The sequence below is a fragment of the Dicentrarchus labrax genome, unplaced genomic scaffold (assembly GCF_905237075.1).
Source record: "Dicentrarchus labrax unplaced genomic scaffold, dlabrax2021, whole genome shotgun sequence".
Lineage (NCBI taxonomy): Eukaryota > Metazoa > Chordata > Actinopteri > Moronidae > Dicentrarchus > Dicentrarchus labrax.
In genome coordinates, this window is record NW_026136707.1 from 19,401,484 (window position 1) to 19,421,081 (window position 19,598).

Below are 19,598 nucleotides of genomic sequence, written 5' to 3' on the forward strand. Positions count from 1 at the left end.
GCCTATGAGTACAAGTGTGCGTGTGTGTGCATGTCTGTGTATGTGTATGTGTCCCATGGACTCGGGACCTCATCCCCTTTCTCCTGAGTCCACAACTTCAATATTGCAGTTGCTTAAAACTGCTAGCTTCCACTGCACACATCAATGGACACACACACAACTCACAAACACACACGTACACACATGCCTTAAGGGACATGATACAAGGGCAACATTTTGAGGGAGTTGACTTTGTGATTCTGTGCTCAACAGAGATGAAACTGGTAAATAGTGGTGAATCAATGTGGGAAATACACCAGCCTATAAGGTCCAAATGTATCATGATACAGCAAAACAATACATTTGAAAAAAAAAAAGAAAAATACAAGACAAGCCATTGTGGCTGTTTACAGATTTCTTTGTAAAGACTGCAGCAATGCAGTGGTGTTTAGAAGTTTAATAAAATTGAAGTTAAATGTTAGTATGGATATTGGTTAGGACTCTTGTATCTGTAGAGACTCTTTGCTCTACAGATACATTTTGAGGTAGTTAAGCAGAGAGCCACAAAGCTGAGATCACATCCACATGAACTTCTAATTATAACAATGAATGGTCATTTATGTGCAGCATCAATGGGTTCTCATTCATGAAATGCTAGAATGTGAGAAAAAGAGGTTAGGAGACTTAGTTTGTTGAATTACTTAAAGAGCGTCAGTTTGTTTCCTTTTTTCTTTCAGCACCAAATACAACAGAGACTGTACTAGCAACTGCAAGTGACCGACCATAATCTCTGTCACTCGGGTAGGGCATACTTTGAAATGCAGTGCTAATACAACTTGGCAGCTTGGTGGCCGTTGTTAGAGACAGGGCAGTGACTTTGTTGTTCTCATTAGCTGTGTTTGAGTGTTCATACCTGCAGTGCAGAGCGGACCACAACAGATGTTTGTTTTAGGATGTTGTGAAGCAGTTCCAGAAGGGCTTGTAACACAAGATGGCTGACCTTCTTCCCAGCATGCCCCTCCTCATCCAAGTGGACTAGTGCAGCTTCTGAGAGAGTGCTCACCACCACCTCTATTAGGTCTGTGCAGAAGAAAGAAAATCATTGGATAAAGTTACTAGATGTTCTGAGACAATGACTTCTTGCTACCAAAAATGTTACACTGTGGTGACAGCGTTGACATCATGAATGACAAGATGAAGCTCTTGAGCTGCCTGTCTCTCTATTGTCATTGTGACATATCAAATGTAGAAAAATATCAGATTGCTCACAAGCTCATTCATCAGTTTATATGACCTCACATCATAGATTGTAAACAATCAAACCAACCTACTTCCACATTCCAAACAACCATCACACCTCCTCTTTCTCTTACATGAATGTTGGAAGCATAAAGAATAACAGTATACCTAAGCCTGACTTGAGTAAATGTCTGTAGCTGCAGGCTCTGGTTTGACTCCACAGTGGATCAATAGCTCCTGCACAAGATGACACACACTCTCCCTCTTAGGTCGATTTGCATTTCATTGTCACCAATTTGCCCAGCAGAGAAAAATAGCTGAATTTGACATTTAACTATTTAAACAGAACTCGAGGCTCTGCGGGCTGAATTAATCTGTGAAAATCTGATAGTATCAACACACCAAAAACCACAGAATGGTAACACAAACAGCAACAACAAAAGGCAACTCAATTTAGATGCTCATCTAAAAATACATTCCGTTCTTCTCCTCGTATCTCTTTGTCTTCCCTGCCATCTCACTCTATCTCTCCCTAGAAAACTGTCCAATGTAGAACATGTTGTAGAGCTGCTAACCCTTGCTAAGCCATGAATAAATAGCTCTTACTAAAGTGCAAAACCATGTTCCTTTGCTCATTAAATTTAACATAGCACAGAAGATACTCTCCATTTTGCAGCTCGATCTGTGTAGTTAGCTATTGTAGACTTCAGTCCCTGAGGTATTCTCACCACACGTCTCTGTAAGTGAAGACCAGATAGATTTTGCCCTGACTAGGTTGACATGACACATGCCAAAGTTGTACTTCATTTTCTTTTCTGTACACAAAAAAGTAACAAATAACAAATGATTTAAATAAATCTGTGTTCACTGGGGAAAATATAACCAGTGTTATTTTCTATTCCAATAGATCTTTATTTAGAATGTAGATGTGCGTGTGTGTGTTTATTTTTGTGAGTTAAAGTGCAACACTGTAGACACTAGAAAGCTATTAAGCTAGCCTGCTGTCAGTGAGATGTGCTGTTACTTTGTCAAGCTACCTCATAATTAAACAGACTGCTCTACTTTGGACTGTTCAGTCAAACAAAGACCTCTTCTGCTGTTAATGTGATCCGACAATGCAGTCCCGTTCAGATGAAAACTGTTCTAGATAGTTGCTTATGGATATGTTAATAATATTATTATGTTATCATTTGTTTAGAATAGCTGCCATGACTATACATAGTCATCTTTACTAAACCAAAGAGAGAAAATAAACTTTGATCAAATAAATTCTTCTAACTTTACTGATATTTTAGCCACCTGTCAACCAGGTTTTAGAGCAGCATCATTAAAAATAAATAAATTACTCTTTGATTGTGTACCCCAACATTTTAAGCAATATTCTCATGTTGGGGATATACATAAGCAGAGTATGTCTGTAACAGGTGATCATATGGACTATTAGAATATAAAATTCCCTTTTAGGAGTCTGCTCCTGATTTGACTAGGATGACTATACAGCACAAAAATATCTGCAATTAATCTGCAAAGGTCACACTACGCATTTGAAATGGGTTACAAAGACAAAGAAAAGTTCTCGTGGAAGGGGAGGGTTGCAACAGGGCTATGGATGTAGTGGAAAGTTGGAAATTGGAAAGGGAATTTGAAGCACATCCAACATTATTTCCAAATGCATCCATTGTTTTCAGTTCTTAGTCACACACTGGCAGTACTCTCAACCCTTCAAACCACTTGTCGGCATTAAAAATGTTTTGATTTTCTCATGGCGTCAGTGCATTTAGATTAGACCAGCTGTTCCACCCAAACAAAACATGCCTGATCACAGACCAAAGACACAAATCATGTATTGTTTTAGTGGATAGAATTACTATACACTTGGTGAGTCTCTGTAAACACACTACGTGAGGGAGATTAGTGATACAGAAGAAAATAAGTAGATTTGACAACCAAGGACCAGACCTGTTGTTGATGAATGTCAATCATTTGACTGAATGTTCTCATCAATATGAATGAACCAGAAGAGACATTTGGATCATTAACTACAAAAGGAATATGACTATGGCAATAATGCCAGCACAGCAGAGTCTGTACTGCATTGTAGAATGATAGATGATTGAATACCTAGTCATCTGAAAGCCATAGGACAGATAAACATTTTCCAACTGCAGTCTCCAAATGAAACATTTGCACACTTCCAATGAACAAAACATTTCTGCTTGCTTGACCCTCTGTGGGTACCCTTGATTAAATCATGAACAAGCAACAAGTTTCTGCAAAATAGTCAAGCAAACTTAAAAGACTAGTTGCTTTTAATTCCACATTCTACAAAGCTTCCCAAATTAAGCTGTGCATCAGGAGTGTGGGAGACAGAGACACAGCGGGAATGCACAGAGTACAAACAGTTCACAAAGTTCCATGCAAAATAATAAATGAGTAATGTTAGCAACTGACATAATGACCCTTTTATGCATCGACCTGAACAAAAATAGCAAATGCAGTTGAATATGCGCTTAGGTTCATTGCACACAGGATACAACTATTGCTCTGGTCATCATGAATACATGGGAAAACAGGGACCCACATCTATTTATGTTTTTTATGTGTTTTTGCCATTTTTTTTTTGCCTTTATTGACAGGACAGCAGAGAGAGAGATAGAACTGGCAGGGGAGAAAGAGGGGATGATATGCAGCAAATGGCCTCAGGCCAGACTCGAACCCGGGCCGCTGCGGTAGGGACTCAGTCTTGAAACATGGTACACGCTCTACTCTGTGAGCAATTGGGGGATCTGGGACCCACAATTATTGCCACTGGAGATTTATTATAGATTACAACAGACACTGAATTTGTCTCAACAAGAATGTCATAAAGCTACTTCAGATACTGCCGTCTTATCTTGGTTTGGTTCCTTTCTGGTATTAAGTCAAATATACATCAGAAATTGCTAATTGAATGGTTGTACACACACAAACAGGCTTTTGCAGGTACTGCCATGGCAGAGCACCCAATATGAGCTCTGTGCATGTGTGTTAATAGTAATAATAATGAGTATCACTGTGATTGAAAGGTATGGATGTATGTGTGTATGTGTGTGCAGTGTACAAACGATACCATGGCTTTCAGGGGAGCTCACTTTTAGTGCAAGAATAGCAGTATCCTTTTTAAAGCATATTAGTGATGAGTCACCCTTGTACACAATTATACGGCAGTATTAAGTTTACACATAATCCAAAAATAGAAATGCATGGCCAAAATAGCATATTACAGCCCCTCCAGGAACTTGCGATCACAACAATTAACGCAAATTCAACCAAACCATGTCTCAGTGGAACAAGTTGCCTTCAATATTCATTATTTCACTTTCTCCTGAAACTTCATTACAAAAAATGCCTAAAAACATTTGGCCGCAACAATCCTGATAATGTCAGTATTCTAACTCATGTCTTATTAAGAGGAGGCAAGGTCCCCTATAGTTTGCACCCTGCGTACATGTGTGTTTACTTGTGAGTTGAGGACATACCTTAGTGTAATCAGAGGAATAGCAACTTCATTCAGTCAATGCTAACAAGTCAATTTTAACAATGTCAAATATGTCAGGACCGGAGGAATCATTTATGAGTGAAAACCACTGTGCTCTGTCCTATTTTGGACTTTAACTAGGTTAAAAATAGACATTCCACAATGCTTTGCAGTATTATCTATTTATAAAGCACTGTAAAATGAGTTCTATTGGGAATCAACAGGATGGATGACTCAGAGCACTGCTATATAAGCAAAGTAGGAATGTTTTCTAGGGACAGAAAAACCTCTACTAAACTAATAATACATGATTAACACAATAATTAATAATTAATTAATTAATAAATGAATGTTTCAGTTCATTTAAACAAAGCTCAATTAAAGGCGTACATGTTCTCAATAATGTGATTTCCCCCAATAATGTATACAGCATCTGGATTAGTCTTTTTCAAGGATAGAGTGAAGCATGGCATAGTCAAATCAATTAATGTGTTTAACACCTAAATGCAAATGGTTTTAAGCTCTATATTGATGTGATCCTACAGGCCCAGGCCTTTAACTGGCAGGTCCTGGGGCAGATACAGCCTGCAACTGTTTTTGTGTTAGCCCTTTTATTAATTTACATCATAAAATTAATAGAAACCATATTTTATTCAGTATATGTTGTCTAGACAGTATGCAACCCAATGGCTGATAGAAGTAGCCTCTGTAGTGCACTCAATATTCCTGTATTCCAGATTGCCACAATTTTTGGTGGCTTTTATTGCCTTTAATTGATAGTGACAGCGGAAGAGTGACGTGAAGGGGGAGAGAGGGGGGATGACATGCAAAGGGCCACAGGTCGAACCCATGGCCATTGCAGCAAGGACCCAGCCTTGGTTCATGGGGTGCCAGCTGTACCAGGTGAACTATCCGGGCACCACATTGCCACATATTTAAAAATGTAAATATCTGATGATTGCTTATTCACACTGGGATGTGCAAATTTAGGTATTTAAAATACCTTAAAAATAATCTAGAAATATACAGGACTTTTCTTTGTTTTGATATCAGGATTATATATCGGCCATCAGTCAGCCCGTTTTCTAAATATTGGCATCACCATCGAAAAGCCCATTTTAGTCGACCACTAGTATATCAAGGGACTGCTATGCAAACTGCACAGGTATCATTCTATGCACAGCATAAACTCAAGACACACTGCAAAACATCCTACATTTTGTCTTATTGATTGCCATTATGTAAAATTGTCAATCCAGTGACCCTTTGGGTGCTTGCTAATATGAAGTTATTAATATGGAAGACAGATGTTTGTGGTATAAAAGAATGCTAGGGGGCATTCATATTGATTGGACACATATGGTTACGGTTTGGAAGACCCATTATAGAATTCTGTAGACACCTTTTGGGGAAATTAATCCAAACCTGACCCTAATTTCAAATAGCAATTTATAGATGCAAGTTCCACAGAAACTAGATAACCCTGGCACAGAGGCAATTACCTAAAAAAATCCTCTACGCTTCTCACAGAAGGTCAAGAAAAATAACAAGGATTGATGGTGGATCAAACCTGGAGAGGAACCTCAAAGACCTACAAGGATTCTGAAGACACATGGAGCCCCTGAAGACTTCTTTAATTAATTAAAGGACAAGCATGCTTTAATTAACACCTTGTCAATCGTCAGCACTGCAGCCTACTAACAAACTCAGGGTTTGCTTAGTATGCGAATACTTCTGAAGTGTTGGGGTGAATTTTTGCTGCTCTACATGCTCTAGATGTGTCCGTTTCATATCAAATCAGTCTGCTTGTCAATGAGCCTACAAAATGAGTCTCAAATTCAGGCTTCATTTCCTTATATAATCATATTACTACCTAGACTTTCTACATGAGTCTGCTACATGTCCTACATTAAAACTCAGTCATGCACAATCATAAAATAATAAGAACTTTGTTTAGGAAGCGTCTCTTACTCCCCCATCAAGTTATTCTCCCCCTCCAGCCTCTCTCGATCTCTCCCTCTATCAAACTGTCACACACTTCAACCTCATATTTTCTCCTCTATTATCTCCTCCCTCCTCCCTGTATCCTCACCCAAATGCACCACATTCTCTCTCTCTGTATATCCCACTCTGCCTCTCTGTCACCTCTCTGCTACCCTTTTTACCTCCCATTTTGCTTTCCTGGCTCTATCATCTTTTCCCTCTCTTCTCCCTCATGCTTTTTTGCCATCTTCTTTTTCTTTCTGTTGTTCTGTTCTCCCTCCCTATCTCTCTCTCTTTGCTCCCTCTGTCTTCATTCCCCAGGGGGTATTATCTCAGTCGGAGGCAAATCTGCCCAATTATAAACCTCATCTCCTCTCTCTCTCTCTTACAAACTCACACACAAACATACTGGGTGCTCCTGCATCCAACGCTCCCCTCTACACACACATATACACATCTCCGCTCAGTCTCACACATACACAGAAGCATAGGCACAAATACACTCACACAAGCACAAAAAACCACCTCCCTATTTTGCTCTTCTTCACTGTCTATTTCATTGCCTCCCAACACACACACACACACACACACACACACGCTCACACACCACCCTTCTCCTCCTCTCTCTGTCACACCTTAAAAAGCCAATTATACACGCTTCCTCCCTTCTCCTCTTCTCTCCTCCTCTCCCTCTCCCTTCTTTCTTGCCATCGCCACACTGATCTGGAGTGAACCACAACTAAAAGAAGGGAGAAAGAGGAGAGGGGAGGATTAAAGTGGAGCCCAAAATAGAGGATAGGTTAGAAGGTAAAAATGGGAACAAGAAGGAAGGAGTGGAGATGATGAAGCTGAGTAGATTGGAAAGTGGATGGTAGTAGAAAAGGAAAAGGAGGGACAAGAGGGTGAGAACAAGGGCAACAGAGTAAGAAGAGAGGAGAGGACAAGATAGGATAGTATAGGATAGGATAGGATAGGATAGGATAGGATAGGATAGGAGAGGAAGCGTTAATTGCCCAGCCAGTATTAGTGCTGGGTTGACAGTTTCTTGTTTAGAGGAGAGCTGATTGGACGATAATGATGCTGACTACTGAACTGCTGCACTGCTGACCCAATGGAAACAGAGGGAGAGGAAGGGGTGATAGTGGTGGTGGTTTTTGGGAGGCAGGGGCTGGGTAGACAGAATGAGACAAACAATGATGAGTGAGAGACAGAAATAGAGAGGGAAATGAACATGGTCCTAAATAGAAATTTAAAAGTTTTGTGCATTTTTTTTTTAATATTATTAAATGGGGGGAGTGGTGTGTTTAGAAAAATATACACACACACACACACACACACACACACACACACACACACACACACACACACACACACACACACACACACACACAGGCAGCAGTGTTTGTAGATGTTTTCCTGCAAAAATCTTTAATTTATTTAGTTTGTTCGCTAATGCTAGATTTAGACTGCATCCATATGTGCATGAGCTTTGTGCCTTACTATTCCTTCCTTCTAATTAAAGTCCTAATCCCAAAGTGGCTCATGTGTGCTAAAATAGGCTTAAAATGACCTAAGTTCTGAAAAATGTCCTCACTCTGAGACACACTCTCCCCTCTGGATCCACTGGAATCACTTGCAATCGTCAAGAAATTCTAATATCATTGAGTTCCACAAAGGCTGAAGGACAAAATCATTGCCCCTGCCTCATGCACACACATGCACAGCCAAGGTTGTTGACCTAAATAAGAATTATACTGTAGCAGGACAGAAGGCTGGGGAAAACAAGATGCCAACAAGTAACATGACAAAAACTAATGCTAGCAGAGTAGATACATGATACCAACATAATGTGTCAATGACAGATGGGCCTCTAGGACTCACTTAACTCACTCACTAATAATAGAACTAGTGTAAGCAAAAGTACAAAACAAGAAATGCTTTTTTTTCCAAAGCAGAGAAAAGTTAAATTTTCACTCTCTCCACACAGGCTGCATGCAGACATTCTGTACCTTGTTGGTATGGTGGCTCCAGGTCCAACACTGTGTCTCCACTAAGATTACACAGCAAGGCGACTGCATTCTGGATCATCCCACTGGTGACATTACTACTGTTAGTCTACAGAAAGTGAGAGGAAGAGATAGGACAACTAGGTTACAGGCCAGCTACAGTCTAACAGTGTATTCCATAAGTAGTCTGAAGTCTATGCAATATTATGTTGCATCTACTACCTAACATCAAACTAAATGTCATATTTTCTAACAGTTCTAGTATAACATTTCTGTCATAGACTTTCATCACACACTCACATTCTCACAACACAACAAACCCCACCTTTATACTACACAGCCATGGCTACATCAATTAATCAGAGAAGAAGAGTGCATGAGGGAATCATTGTTAATCACCCGTGTTACCGTCTGTCGTGTACTGTATAGTTAAGGTTAGACCTACAGCTCCAGCGAGAGAATGTAAGTCAATTCAAATTCCTCACAAGGATAGTAATACCAACATGTGTGTGTGTCCTTTCTGACTTGACCAAAATCAACCTTTGAACAAAACCTTCCAGCACACAGAACATATTAAAAACCTACGTACTTGCACACGAACCAAACACCAAAGTTGTAAGCTTTAATTCCAAAATATCAACCTCCATGTTTATCTCTTTATAGAACTATTACTTAACCACAGTAAGTTGCTTAAATACGGTATATCTTATGTGAGCCTATACAGTTAGGTTTTAGGCCTTCGTCCAGTTCTGCCCCTAGAGGCTTGCACCATAAATGTACTAAAAGAGCCGGACATGGTGTTTAAAAGTCAGCCATACTGTGAAATTGTCCCAGGGGCATGCAACCTTCTTTGACATCAGTTTTTCCCAAAGCCTGCCATTAAGTGCACATCTTTGGAACTGTTGGCAGGGTATCCCAAATGGCACACAGAGTCAACAATAACCACACAACACAGAAACCAACAAGCAAGAGAAAGGAATATATTCACTGATTAATCCTCATCATTTTGTCATACAAAATGTATATTTTGTCCTGAAAAATCACTGGTTTATCAGTTCAGTAGGTCTCCAGTTTATTGGCACATTATTATGAATTGAATTATTCAATTCAATTAAATTTTATTTGTATAGCGCCAATTCATAACAGAATTTATCTCAGGACACTTTTCAAATAGAGTAGGTCTAGACCGAACTCTGTACGAATTATGGCATGTACTACTGGATATCAGTGAGCATATTATGGACTGTCAATGTTGTTACCTAAAATCAAGAAATTATAAATGTTTTTTGTTGTTATTACAGGTCAGTTGATAGGTGTTCATGAGATTTCTATTGTCAGAAGCACAGCAACATTGCCAAATACTTATTATATTTATTCACATGCAAGAATTAGATATGATATGATATGATATGTTCTCCCTACCATGAAAATTGTTACTGGGGCACAGAGTTTAATTCATTCTGTCTGTTAAAAGGATGGTGTAGTTGTGACCTGTGTTAATGGATTGGTTTTGAAGAGAAACGAGGAGCAACGATGCAGTCTCTCCACTTTTCTGTTTCTCCTCTTCCTCCTCAACCTCTCCCCTTTTCCTCTTTTGCCTTTCCTCCCTTTACTCTCTTCTTCTTCTCCATCCCCTCCTTACAAAACCTTCTCTCCTTCCTGTGACAGTAATTCACTTCTCCTTCTCTCGCCTGCCCTCAATTCACTATTTGATCCTCTCTGAGATACACCAGCCTGCCTGCAGGGTCTTTGTGTGTCAGTGTGATCTGTGTACTGGCTGATAAGCCAGCCTGATGCTCATCATGTGCAGTAGCCTGGGGCTGAAGACAATGACATCAATTTGCACCTAGGACAACCTGCCCATCAGTAACAACAAATGACAAAGCTAATTTATTTTGATCTTTATAGACTAATAAGGCGTGAATGGACTATCTTGTACATCACTGAAAGCATAAACCTGACAAAGAGCAATGAGGAATGGCAAACTAAAATGAATTTTAAGTTAGTGACTAACTGGCCCGCACCTTAACTCAGAGTTTTCAATATGTTTTAGTGGTGTTAACTACAGAATGTACAATATAAGAATGGTGGGATTGCTAAAAGTATTTAACTGCAAACCATTCTGTTCAGTCGTCTGCCTCCTCGAGCACAGCAAGCAACCAGTTAAAGAACCACGGTCCAGCCAGTTTCCTGAGGTCCTTTCATGTTTGAAACAGAACTACTTCATCATCTAGACAAATACAATTAGGTGAGTTTCTCCATGAAACGTGTGATCCACAATGACAGGTGTAATCAATCCAGATCACAGTGTTTTAGGCAGCATAAATCAATCCAAATGTGAGCATTACAGACGGCACTAATGGATCCTGACATGACTGGTTCAGACAGGAGTAAACAATCAGGAGGAGAGTTAATCAGGCTGTTGGATAACAGTGTTTAACATTCTGCATCAGCTAGTCGGGGCTGGACAGGCAGCCATGCAGAACGCTGATTATTTAGTGAGTATGTGTGAGAGTGTGTGTGTGTGTGTGTGTGTGTGTGTGTGTGTGTGTGTGTGTGTGTGCATAAATCATAAAGTGTTTGCTGCAGTGCAAATGTTTTGGTTTGCTAAAAACAGAGTGTACTCAATGTGTTTGTGTGTTCATTAGATTGTGCGTATGGAAAAAGGGTCAGGTGAAATAAATTGTTTACTGGAAGCGTTGTTATGCTTCGCTGATAACAGACAAGTGCTATGTGTTTGTGTGCATGCGTTTGTGTGGGATCTTAATAGTGGAGTCCATATTCTCACTCTATTAACCCTTCCTCCTCTCTATGGCTGACCTGCCAGTCAATTACACCAGTCGTGTAATAGGTCAACACCACTCAGACTAATTTACATAAACACATCTATGAGGGTTAGATAGAGCAAGTGAGAGAGGAAAGAGGAGGGAGACAGAGTAAAACTGAGCTGTAATAAAATACAGCGGAAATGCCATAGAATAATACAGACTGTGATAACTTGGTCTTATTAGCCAATTGTAAGGCTATTTAACAGACTGACTGATTCATTGACTGACTGAATGACCAGGTGATTTGCTAATTGGCTGCATAAAAAATGATTGAGGGTGGTTTCTTACCATAATGAGTTGAAAGACCGTTGGTAAGATCCGACTGTGTTTGATCAAACTAAAAAGGAAACAGAAAAACACATATTGGAGCAGAGGTAGAAAGACGAGGGGAGAAATTAATTTAAAGTAGAGGCAATTCAACTGTTCACACACACACACACACACACACACACACACACACACACACACACACACACACACACACACACACACACACACACACACACACACACACACACACACACACACACACACACAGGGCTGTTTCATCTTTATTAAGGTTGGAGTTCCGCTACAACGACTCCTGTCTGGTACCAGTGGAATTGGGGAAAGAAGAGAGACGAAAAGAGGAGACGCGATGAGAGCAGATGAAGTCAGAGAGGTGAGAGGAGGACAGAGGAAGAGGAGATCGGAGTTAAGAAGAAAATGAGGTGATAGAAGATTACATTTGGCAAATAGGAGAAAGCAACAAATGGATGGAAGAACTGAAAAAAAGAGTGATAAATCCAAACTGAAAATGTTGAAGAAATGCAGAGAGGCAGAACAGAAAAGAGAAGGAGAGAGAGATGGATGTCTACATAGGTAATGACATTCTGCCTACTTACTGATCAAGGTTCTTTCATTTGCAACCAATTACTTTGTGTGTCAACACCTACATATACACCTTGTGGGTGTATGAGAGTCTGTGTGTGTGTGTGTGTGTGTGTGTGCGTGTGTGTGTGTGTGTGTGTGTGTGTGTGTGTGTGTGTGTGTGTGTGTGTGTGTGTGTGTGTGTTTATGTGCATAAGCAAGCATTCAGGCTGTGATAGGAACAAAGCCAGCTGAAGTCTGGTGTTAATATGCTGAAGACAAAGCCTGTCCACTGATTTGGAAATCTGTCTTCATTTTACCTATGATTTATAGCTTGTCTGGCAGGCATCAAACCACTTATGGAAATTTAAACAAGCTGATTCAACAGTGTCTGTATAATTTTAGACTTTTCAGCAGCGAACACTGTGCTCCATCTAAACAGGGACTGACCTATAGTTCCTTTGATTTTCTTGGTATATCAACTGGGAAGTTGTGTTGTATCTAATCAAAGTTGTTAAGATGTACCAGTAGAAATACATCTGGTCAGCAAAAAAGAGTAACAAATAGCCATCAAAGGATGTTAACAAATCCTCATAACCTTTTACATTCCCTTTTCACTCCTTAGATAGTTTTATTTTACTGGCCAATTGCCTACTTCATGCTCTATATATGTGCTGAACTATATTTAGTCTTTTCCCTTTGTTTAACTGATTGCTGTATTTATGCACATTTGTATGCAGAAATCAATACAAGCTCAATTCTATCTTAATGTGTGCTGAGCAAATATTCCACACACCATTACACTTCAGAGCAAAACCATAAGCATCTGCAAAATACACTGCCATTAATTGAACCAAGCAGTAGTTTGAGGATTCAGGGGAGCATGGACCTAACATTTTCATGCAACCAACCTGCTTCAGTATTAGAACTTACATCTAACCAATTTCTGCAAACTGTATGAGTCTACACCACTGATCTAACTCTAATTTAAATTGAAAAAATATGTTTCAGCGTGTAGTATTTAGTGGCATCTAGCTGTGTAGTCGCAGATTGCAACTCCCTCACATCACCCTCTCCTTCCAAGCGTGAAGGAAATGCTATGGTGGCCACGTAACACGAAAAAAAAACGCGAATGTCCCTATATACAGCCAGTGTTTGGTTTATCAATTCTGGGCTACTGTAGAAACATGACAGTTCAACATGGCAGACTCCATGTAATGGAGATGGATGCATCTGTACATATAAATAAATATCATTCTAAGGTAACAGAAACATAGGAGTTGATTATAACCTATTAAAAACATGTCTATAAATATCATATTCCATTTTTGCCAATAGTGCCTCTTAAATGTTACATACTAGACCTTTAAACATTATCCATCTCCATTGTCTATACTGTCACTGTCTGTGGAAAACAGAGTTGGGGATTATATCTCTGTAGTAGCTCGTTTTTACTTGCCAAGATGAATGAATCCAGATCAGTGATGTACTTTATATTTAGCTCTGTACCCTAAGTTAGGTCTTTTATGAAGGGGTAAATGTGTGTGTGTGAGTGTTGTGTTTGTAGATGTGATGGATGGCCTCCCATTAGGTAGGTGACAGGCTGAGAGATGAGAGGACAGGCCAGGCCAGCACGACATGATAAACTGGACCACCTTAAAACTACCAGCCATACATCAATAGACACAGTGCACAACACCAGACGCCGAACAAACCAGAGCACAAAAGGCCGCCTGTAACAGGACAAACACAGATGAGACAACCCTTACTGCATTAGTCATACATCATCAGTATTAGCTTTATAATAGAGAATATAAAAACTATAGAAAAATCACATTATAAATGAACAACCAATAAACTAGATTAACCTCCGCTCTACTGGTCACAAAATTCGACTGTCAGCTCTAAAGCTTAATCTTGGAGGATTTTGAAAGGGCATCGTGGCTCTTGTTATTTGAAGTGAAAAGATAATAACCACCAACAATAAAGTTAGGATGTCATATCTTAACATTGAGTCAAATATGTACTGTATATCACAATACCACACTGGAAAGTTATTCCATAGAGGATGGTCCAATTATTTATAAATGACACACCTTAATGAATTTTTGTACTATCTAAAGAATATTTTTTTAAATACTTTTCATGCATTTATTCACACCACAGAGCAGCCCAGTAAAACAGGCTGTTACAAGCAATTACAGACTTTTAGCATGTGAAAACGACCACCTTGGTGTTAACACCTAATGATTCCACTTTTCTTTGGCTTAGAGAGACTTAGGTGTCCAAATGACTAGCAATTTGATGATGCAAAGGTTGAGTCCATGTCAAGCTATTAACTAACGATAAAAGAAACAATCACACAATAGCCAACCCAGTTAAACTAGGAGAAAATACTACCTGATACCTGGTTGATAAGCATGGCATGTGTGTAAGGGCTAGGCCACATCCAGACACATATACATATGAGGACATTGAAACATACATGGGCACACGCATATATGAAACCACACAGCACAAGGTTCTTTGGCTAAAGGTCATAGTAAATGTAGTTGTTTGAAGGTGTGTCTGGGCTGTGATAATGCAGAGAGAAACAGCAGGCTGCCTTCCCAATGTTAATGTCCCCAATTTACCATCTAATTACCGCTCGGCTGGCTTCATAGCCACACTTATCTAACCAAGACCCAGGCAATTTAATTTCTGATTGTATAACCGCAGTGATGGAGGGAGAGTTGTGGAGAGAGGGCACAGAGAAAGAGGGAAATGTGGACTAATGTTAATAAATTAGAGATGGTGAGAAAAATAGAACGAAGGAGACAGAGAAAAAAATTTAAAATACTGTTAATAATGTCAGAGGAAAAGACTGAGCGAAAAACAGAGATGTAGAGAGAAGAGTGCTGACACCAATTTGAAAAGTTCACGTCACTCTACTTGTGTCAAGGAAAGAGGGGGATGAGGAGAGGTGGAGGAAGAGGAAGATGGAGACGAGAGGGGGTAATATTACTGATAAGAGAAGTAGGGACGTATTCAGTTATGAGAGTGAACTTTGAACTCTGGGAGGGAGGGATGGAGATGGAAGGAGAGTGGGATATTAGCGATAAGAGGTTTGTTAGGTTATTATTGCTGAAGTAGATAAAATAAATGGATGGAAGCAGGGAAATAAATGAGGGAAGGACAAAACAGAAGGTTAACAATCATGGTTACTTTAAATTAATACTTAGTACTGAACGATTAAAGATGGAACATAGAGCTATGGATGAGCTACAATATTTGGCCATGGACATTTCCATGTCTATGACCACTTTGTGATCCAGAAATATTGGTAATAACTGTATAATTAGACTAAGTGACCAAAAGGTAGGTTGTCTTTAAAATAGCCAACAAAATTTGAATATACATTTTGTATTATTATTAACTTTATCAACTATGTTTTGCTAAAGAAGACTTCTGATTCCATAATTTGGTTAATATACAGCTCAAACAACTGCTCGTAATGGAGTCTGCATCATTTTATCACCTGCTTTCACTCATCTTCTCTTCAGAGCAACGAGGTGATGCATTTCAAGTCATGTTACCTCACCCATTAACACTTCATCTATCCATCTATCCTTGTCCCCCACACTTTGTGAACATTTCCTCTTCTTCCCAATGCTACCCTTTACCACTTCTTGCCTTTCCCATACTCTCTCTCTCTGCCTCTTCTTTTTTCACCCTCAATTTCTGTCTATGTCAACAGCTGAAAAGAGAAGACAGATGACCAGAGAATCAAGACCTACTGACAGCTGCTGTCAGAACACATCTATCAAACACACATGCATCAGTGCATGCACGAGTGAGTGCACGCATGCACACACAGACAGACACACACACACACACACACACACACACACACACACACACACACACACACACACACACACACACACACGTACACAGGTGAGTCATCTCATGGTTAGCCTTGGGATCAGCAGATTCTGTGTGCAGCCAAACCAGGAAACACATCCTTACCTCTTTTTATTTTGGTGTCAGAGGACTGCTTCCTCAAGACAAGTTTTTAAATTCCTGAATAGCGAATTACTCTGACATTATGCACTGCATTACTTTAGCGCCAGCAATAATTTTGTCTTAGTGTCGTATATATATTTGAAGAGTGTGCAGTACACGTTTTAACAAAGATCTTCAGGAGTTGCTAGTGTGCCAAGATATATCAGCACAATATGTCAAGACTTTACACATCTTAGCTGATACAGCACCTTATGCCTGCCACTAAACTGATTACTAGTGTAGAAAACACTGTCTTTAAGAAGGGTGAAAAAGGTCTTGTTGAATGTAGATTACCAGCAGTGGTGCAGCTGTGCTGATGTTGCTATTAGCTCTGAATGTGTATCACCTAAATCAATAAATAAATGATATATTTTTCTGTATGTACTGTAATGAGTAACTCAATCACTGCTAATAGTAACTGTGTGTGTGTGTGTGTGTGTGTGTATTTATACGTGTGTATGTATGTGTGCAAGGTTGTGAATAAAAAAAACAGTAGTGATTCACAGTGCTGAACTGGGCAAGACTGGCCTTGGCATTAAAACATTGCACACAGAACGCCTAAAATGTGCCTGTGTGGATTTGTGTGTTCCCGCTAGGACTCCAAAACACTTCAATCATACCAAAGCTTGATCTTGGACAGAGAACCAGAATAATAGAGTCACAAGTAAAACTACATTTTCTGTACTCTTCAGTGTACTGTATTGTGCTGATAATGCTGGGGTTTTTAATGTAAGGTACAGTAAGGTCGCATTTAGTAATGCAATGCCTTATAAGTGTTTTGTTGTCTCTGTATGATTGAAGTGTGTGACTGATTGGATGCCTGTGTGTACACTACCTGCAGATCTGTGTGCTGTGTTCAGTCATCGATACCAGCAGTTTGAGTGCGTAGAGCGGGATAGGTTCTGTTGCTCGAAGAAGAGACTCATACCTAGACATAAACATGCATGAGTACAACGTTTGGCTTTCGTAGTGTTAATAATTAATGTACTGTTCTGATCATTAGTAACAGAGTGTAAACTGGAACAGATCTGGAGAGAGGGGTGGAGAAGAGGGGGAGGGGAGAACTAGAGTTATGATAAGGAGAGAAATGTGGGAAGAGGAGCAGAGGAGAGAATTTGAGAGGCAAAGGGGGAAGATGGGGGATGGAAGTGCGAGGAGGAGAAATGGTAGTGGAAATAAAGGTGAACAAGGGGTAACACATGAGGCAACCAAAAGCGAGGAAAACATTTTAAAATGGGAGATAAAAATAATAATGGTATGGGAGGAGAAAGTATAGATCCACATAGAGGGTGTGAAGGAAAGTGAGAAAAACCCACCATAAATGTCAACATCCATTTTGTATTTTTGTTACTCCATGATTTGAACTTCTGCAAACTGAATTTGTCTGTCTCTCCTGCTCTCCACATATTTTACAATCATTTGATGCCAACACTAAAGACAGATGCTTGTCAGTTAGCTGTATCTGACAAGTACGAGGATGTGACCTGGACCCAAAGAAGCAGGGTCCAACTCACAAAATACTATTCCATTTAGACGAGATCAATAAAACATTACACTAGTTTCTAGAAAGAGAAAAGTCCACTGGAAACCCAAACAAAATTTGTTAAAATGATATAACTGATGGTTGGATATCCCTGTTTTCATTTCAAGAAATCAGGGTCTTACCACTGTATTCCAGCTGTTTTGGCTTAAATATTGTGTATACCTACAGATTTTACCGAGAAGAGTGGGGTGCTGTCCAAAGACTATATTGGACTTTTTGGAACATTGTCGTTGTTGTCAAAGAAGAAGAAATATTGTTTTAAAATTCAATAACAATACCACTGGCATAAAATTGAGCATATGGAATAGAATTAGAATCATAATAAACTTTTTTTATTTATGTTAAAATCCTGTTTCTACAGAAAAAAAGGAGGAGACCAGAGACACTTAGAAAGAGTCAGACCAACCTTGGAAGCAGAGATTTAATGATGAGAGCTGAGATTTGATGAGAGTTTCTATCATCTATTCCATCTGCTCTTCCTCCTTCCTCTCTCCTCCCTTTTTTTTTCTCTGTACCCTCATCTTCCTCCGTTCCATCACTCTCCTGTACTAGCAGGATAAGACTGAGTTCGGACAGCACCCTCAAAACAAACACAGAGCACTCCACTGGAACACACAAACACACAGAAAGAGGAGGAGTATTAATATAATGATAATATAAGTGTTTAACATACTGTATGTGAGTGTAGTCAGTAGTAGCTTTCAAGCCAAAAATGTTAGATTCAACTCGGAGAGAATGTCACTGGAGCTCAAGACTGAGGGAAGATGATGTTCTCCATATTGGAAAGGAGGTTAAGTGGCTCAGTTCCTACCTATTTGGTAACACCTCCTGGATCCATACTCTCCACATATGTGTTAAAATCTTTATGTATCTGTAACCTTGTCATCATAATTTGTATATAGTGTGGGGTTGTTGTTTTTTGTTCTTTCCATTTCCAAATGGATGCTCTAAGGACAGTGGGTGTCATATGCTGTACAGATTGTAACGCCTGCTGAGGCAAACTGTGAATCATGATATTGGGTTTACATAAATAAAGTTGACTGGACTTGATGTTCAGTGGCATGTTTTGACCAGTATGATGTGTTAATAAGGTATTTTACTCTAATAATTTTCTTTTTACAAATAATATAAAATGTACATATTCTAATAAACTGATGCCAAATGCCAAACAAATAACAGAAATAAGACAGTGTAACATTACACTACATATCAATAAAATATACAGTTGTAGATCAAATCCATACAGTAGATACTAAAATATATACATACTTACAAAAACAAGTCAAAAACAAAACAGTCTCAAGGTTACAAGCTCTTTTGGAGCAAAATAGCTACATAGTGATAAGAAGTCAAAAGGAAGCACAGTATTCATGGCCCACACAAAACAAGAATTTAATTTCACCCCGAGAAACTTGCTCCACAAAACATACACCTATTCTGTCATGCTTGGACCCACAAAAAACAAAATACTGCAGTCAATAATTACAATGATGCTTCTCACTGGATACTGCGACTCATTAATGCAGAGACTTTTACAACCTTAAACATCAAGGTTTGCTTCTTTTGCTCACAATCTCCCCTCTTCTTTGCCATCTCCTTTCTACACACCT

General features: G+C 39.3%; 1 protein-coding gene across 7 annotated transcripts in view; it reads right to left on the minus strand.

The window, feature by feature from the left end:
• The window catches only part of ulk4 (unc-51 like kinase 4), a 76,900-nt gene that overhangs the window by 13,120 nt on the left and 44,182 nt on the right, over window positions 1-19,598 (minus strand). For 4 of the 7 annotated variants that reach the window (XM_051406465.1, XM_051406468.1, XM_051406464.1 and 1 more), the window contains exons 29-34: window positions 18,395-18,593; window positions 17,281-17,373; window positions 11,841-11,889; window positions 9,543-9,623; window positions 8,728-8,833; window positions 893-1,059 (exon numbers count right to left, since the gene is read on the minus strand). In XM_051406465.1, the coding sequence (XP_051262425.1) occupies window positions 893-1,059; window positions 8,728-8,833; window positions 9,543-9,623; window positions 11,841-11,889; window positions 17,281-17,373; window positions 18,395-18,593 (695 nt within the window). Of the gene's footprint in view, window positions 1-892; window positions 1,060-8,727; window positions 8,834-9,542; window positions 9,624-11,840; window positions 11,890-17,280; window positions 17,374-18,394; window positions 18,594-19,598 lie in introns of those variants that run through there. The other 3 variants (XM_051406469.1, XR_007885419.1, XM_051406470.1) reach the window with 3 other exon arrangements.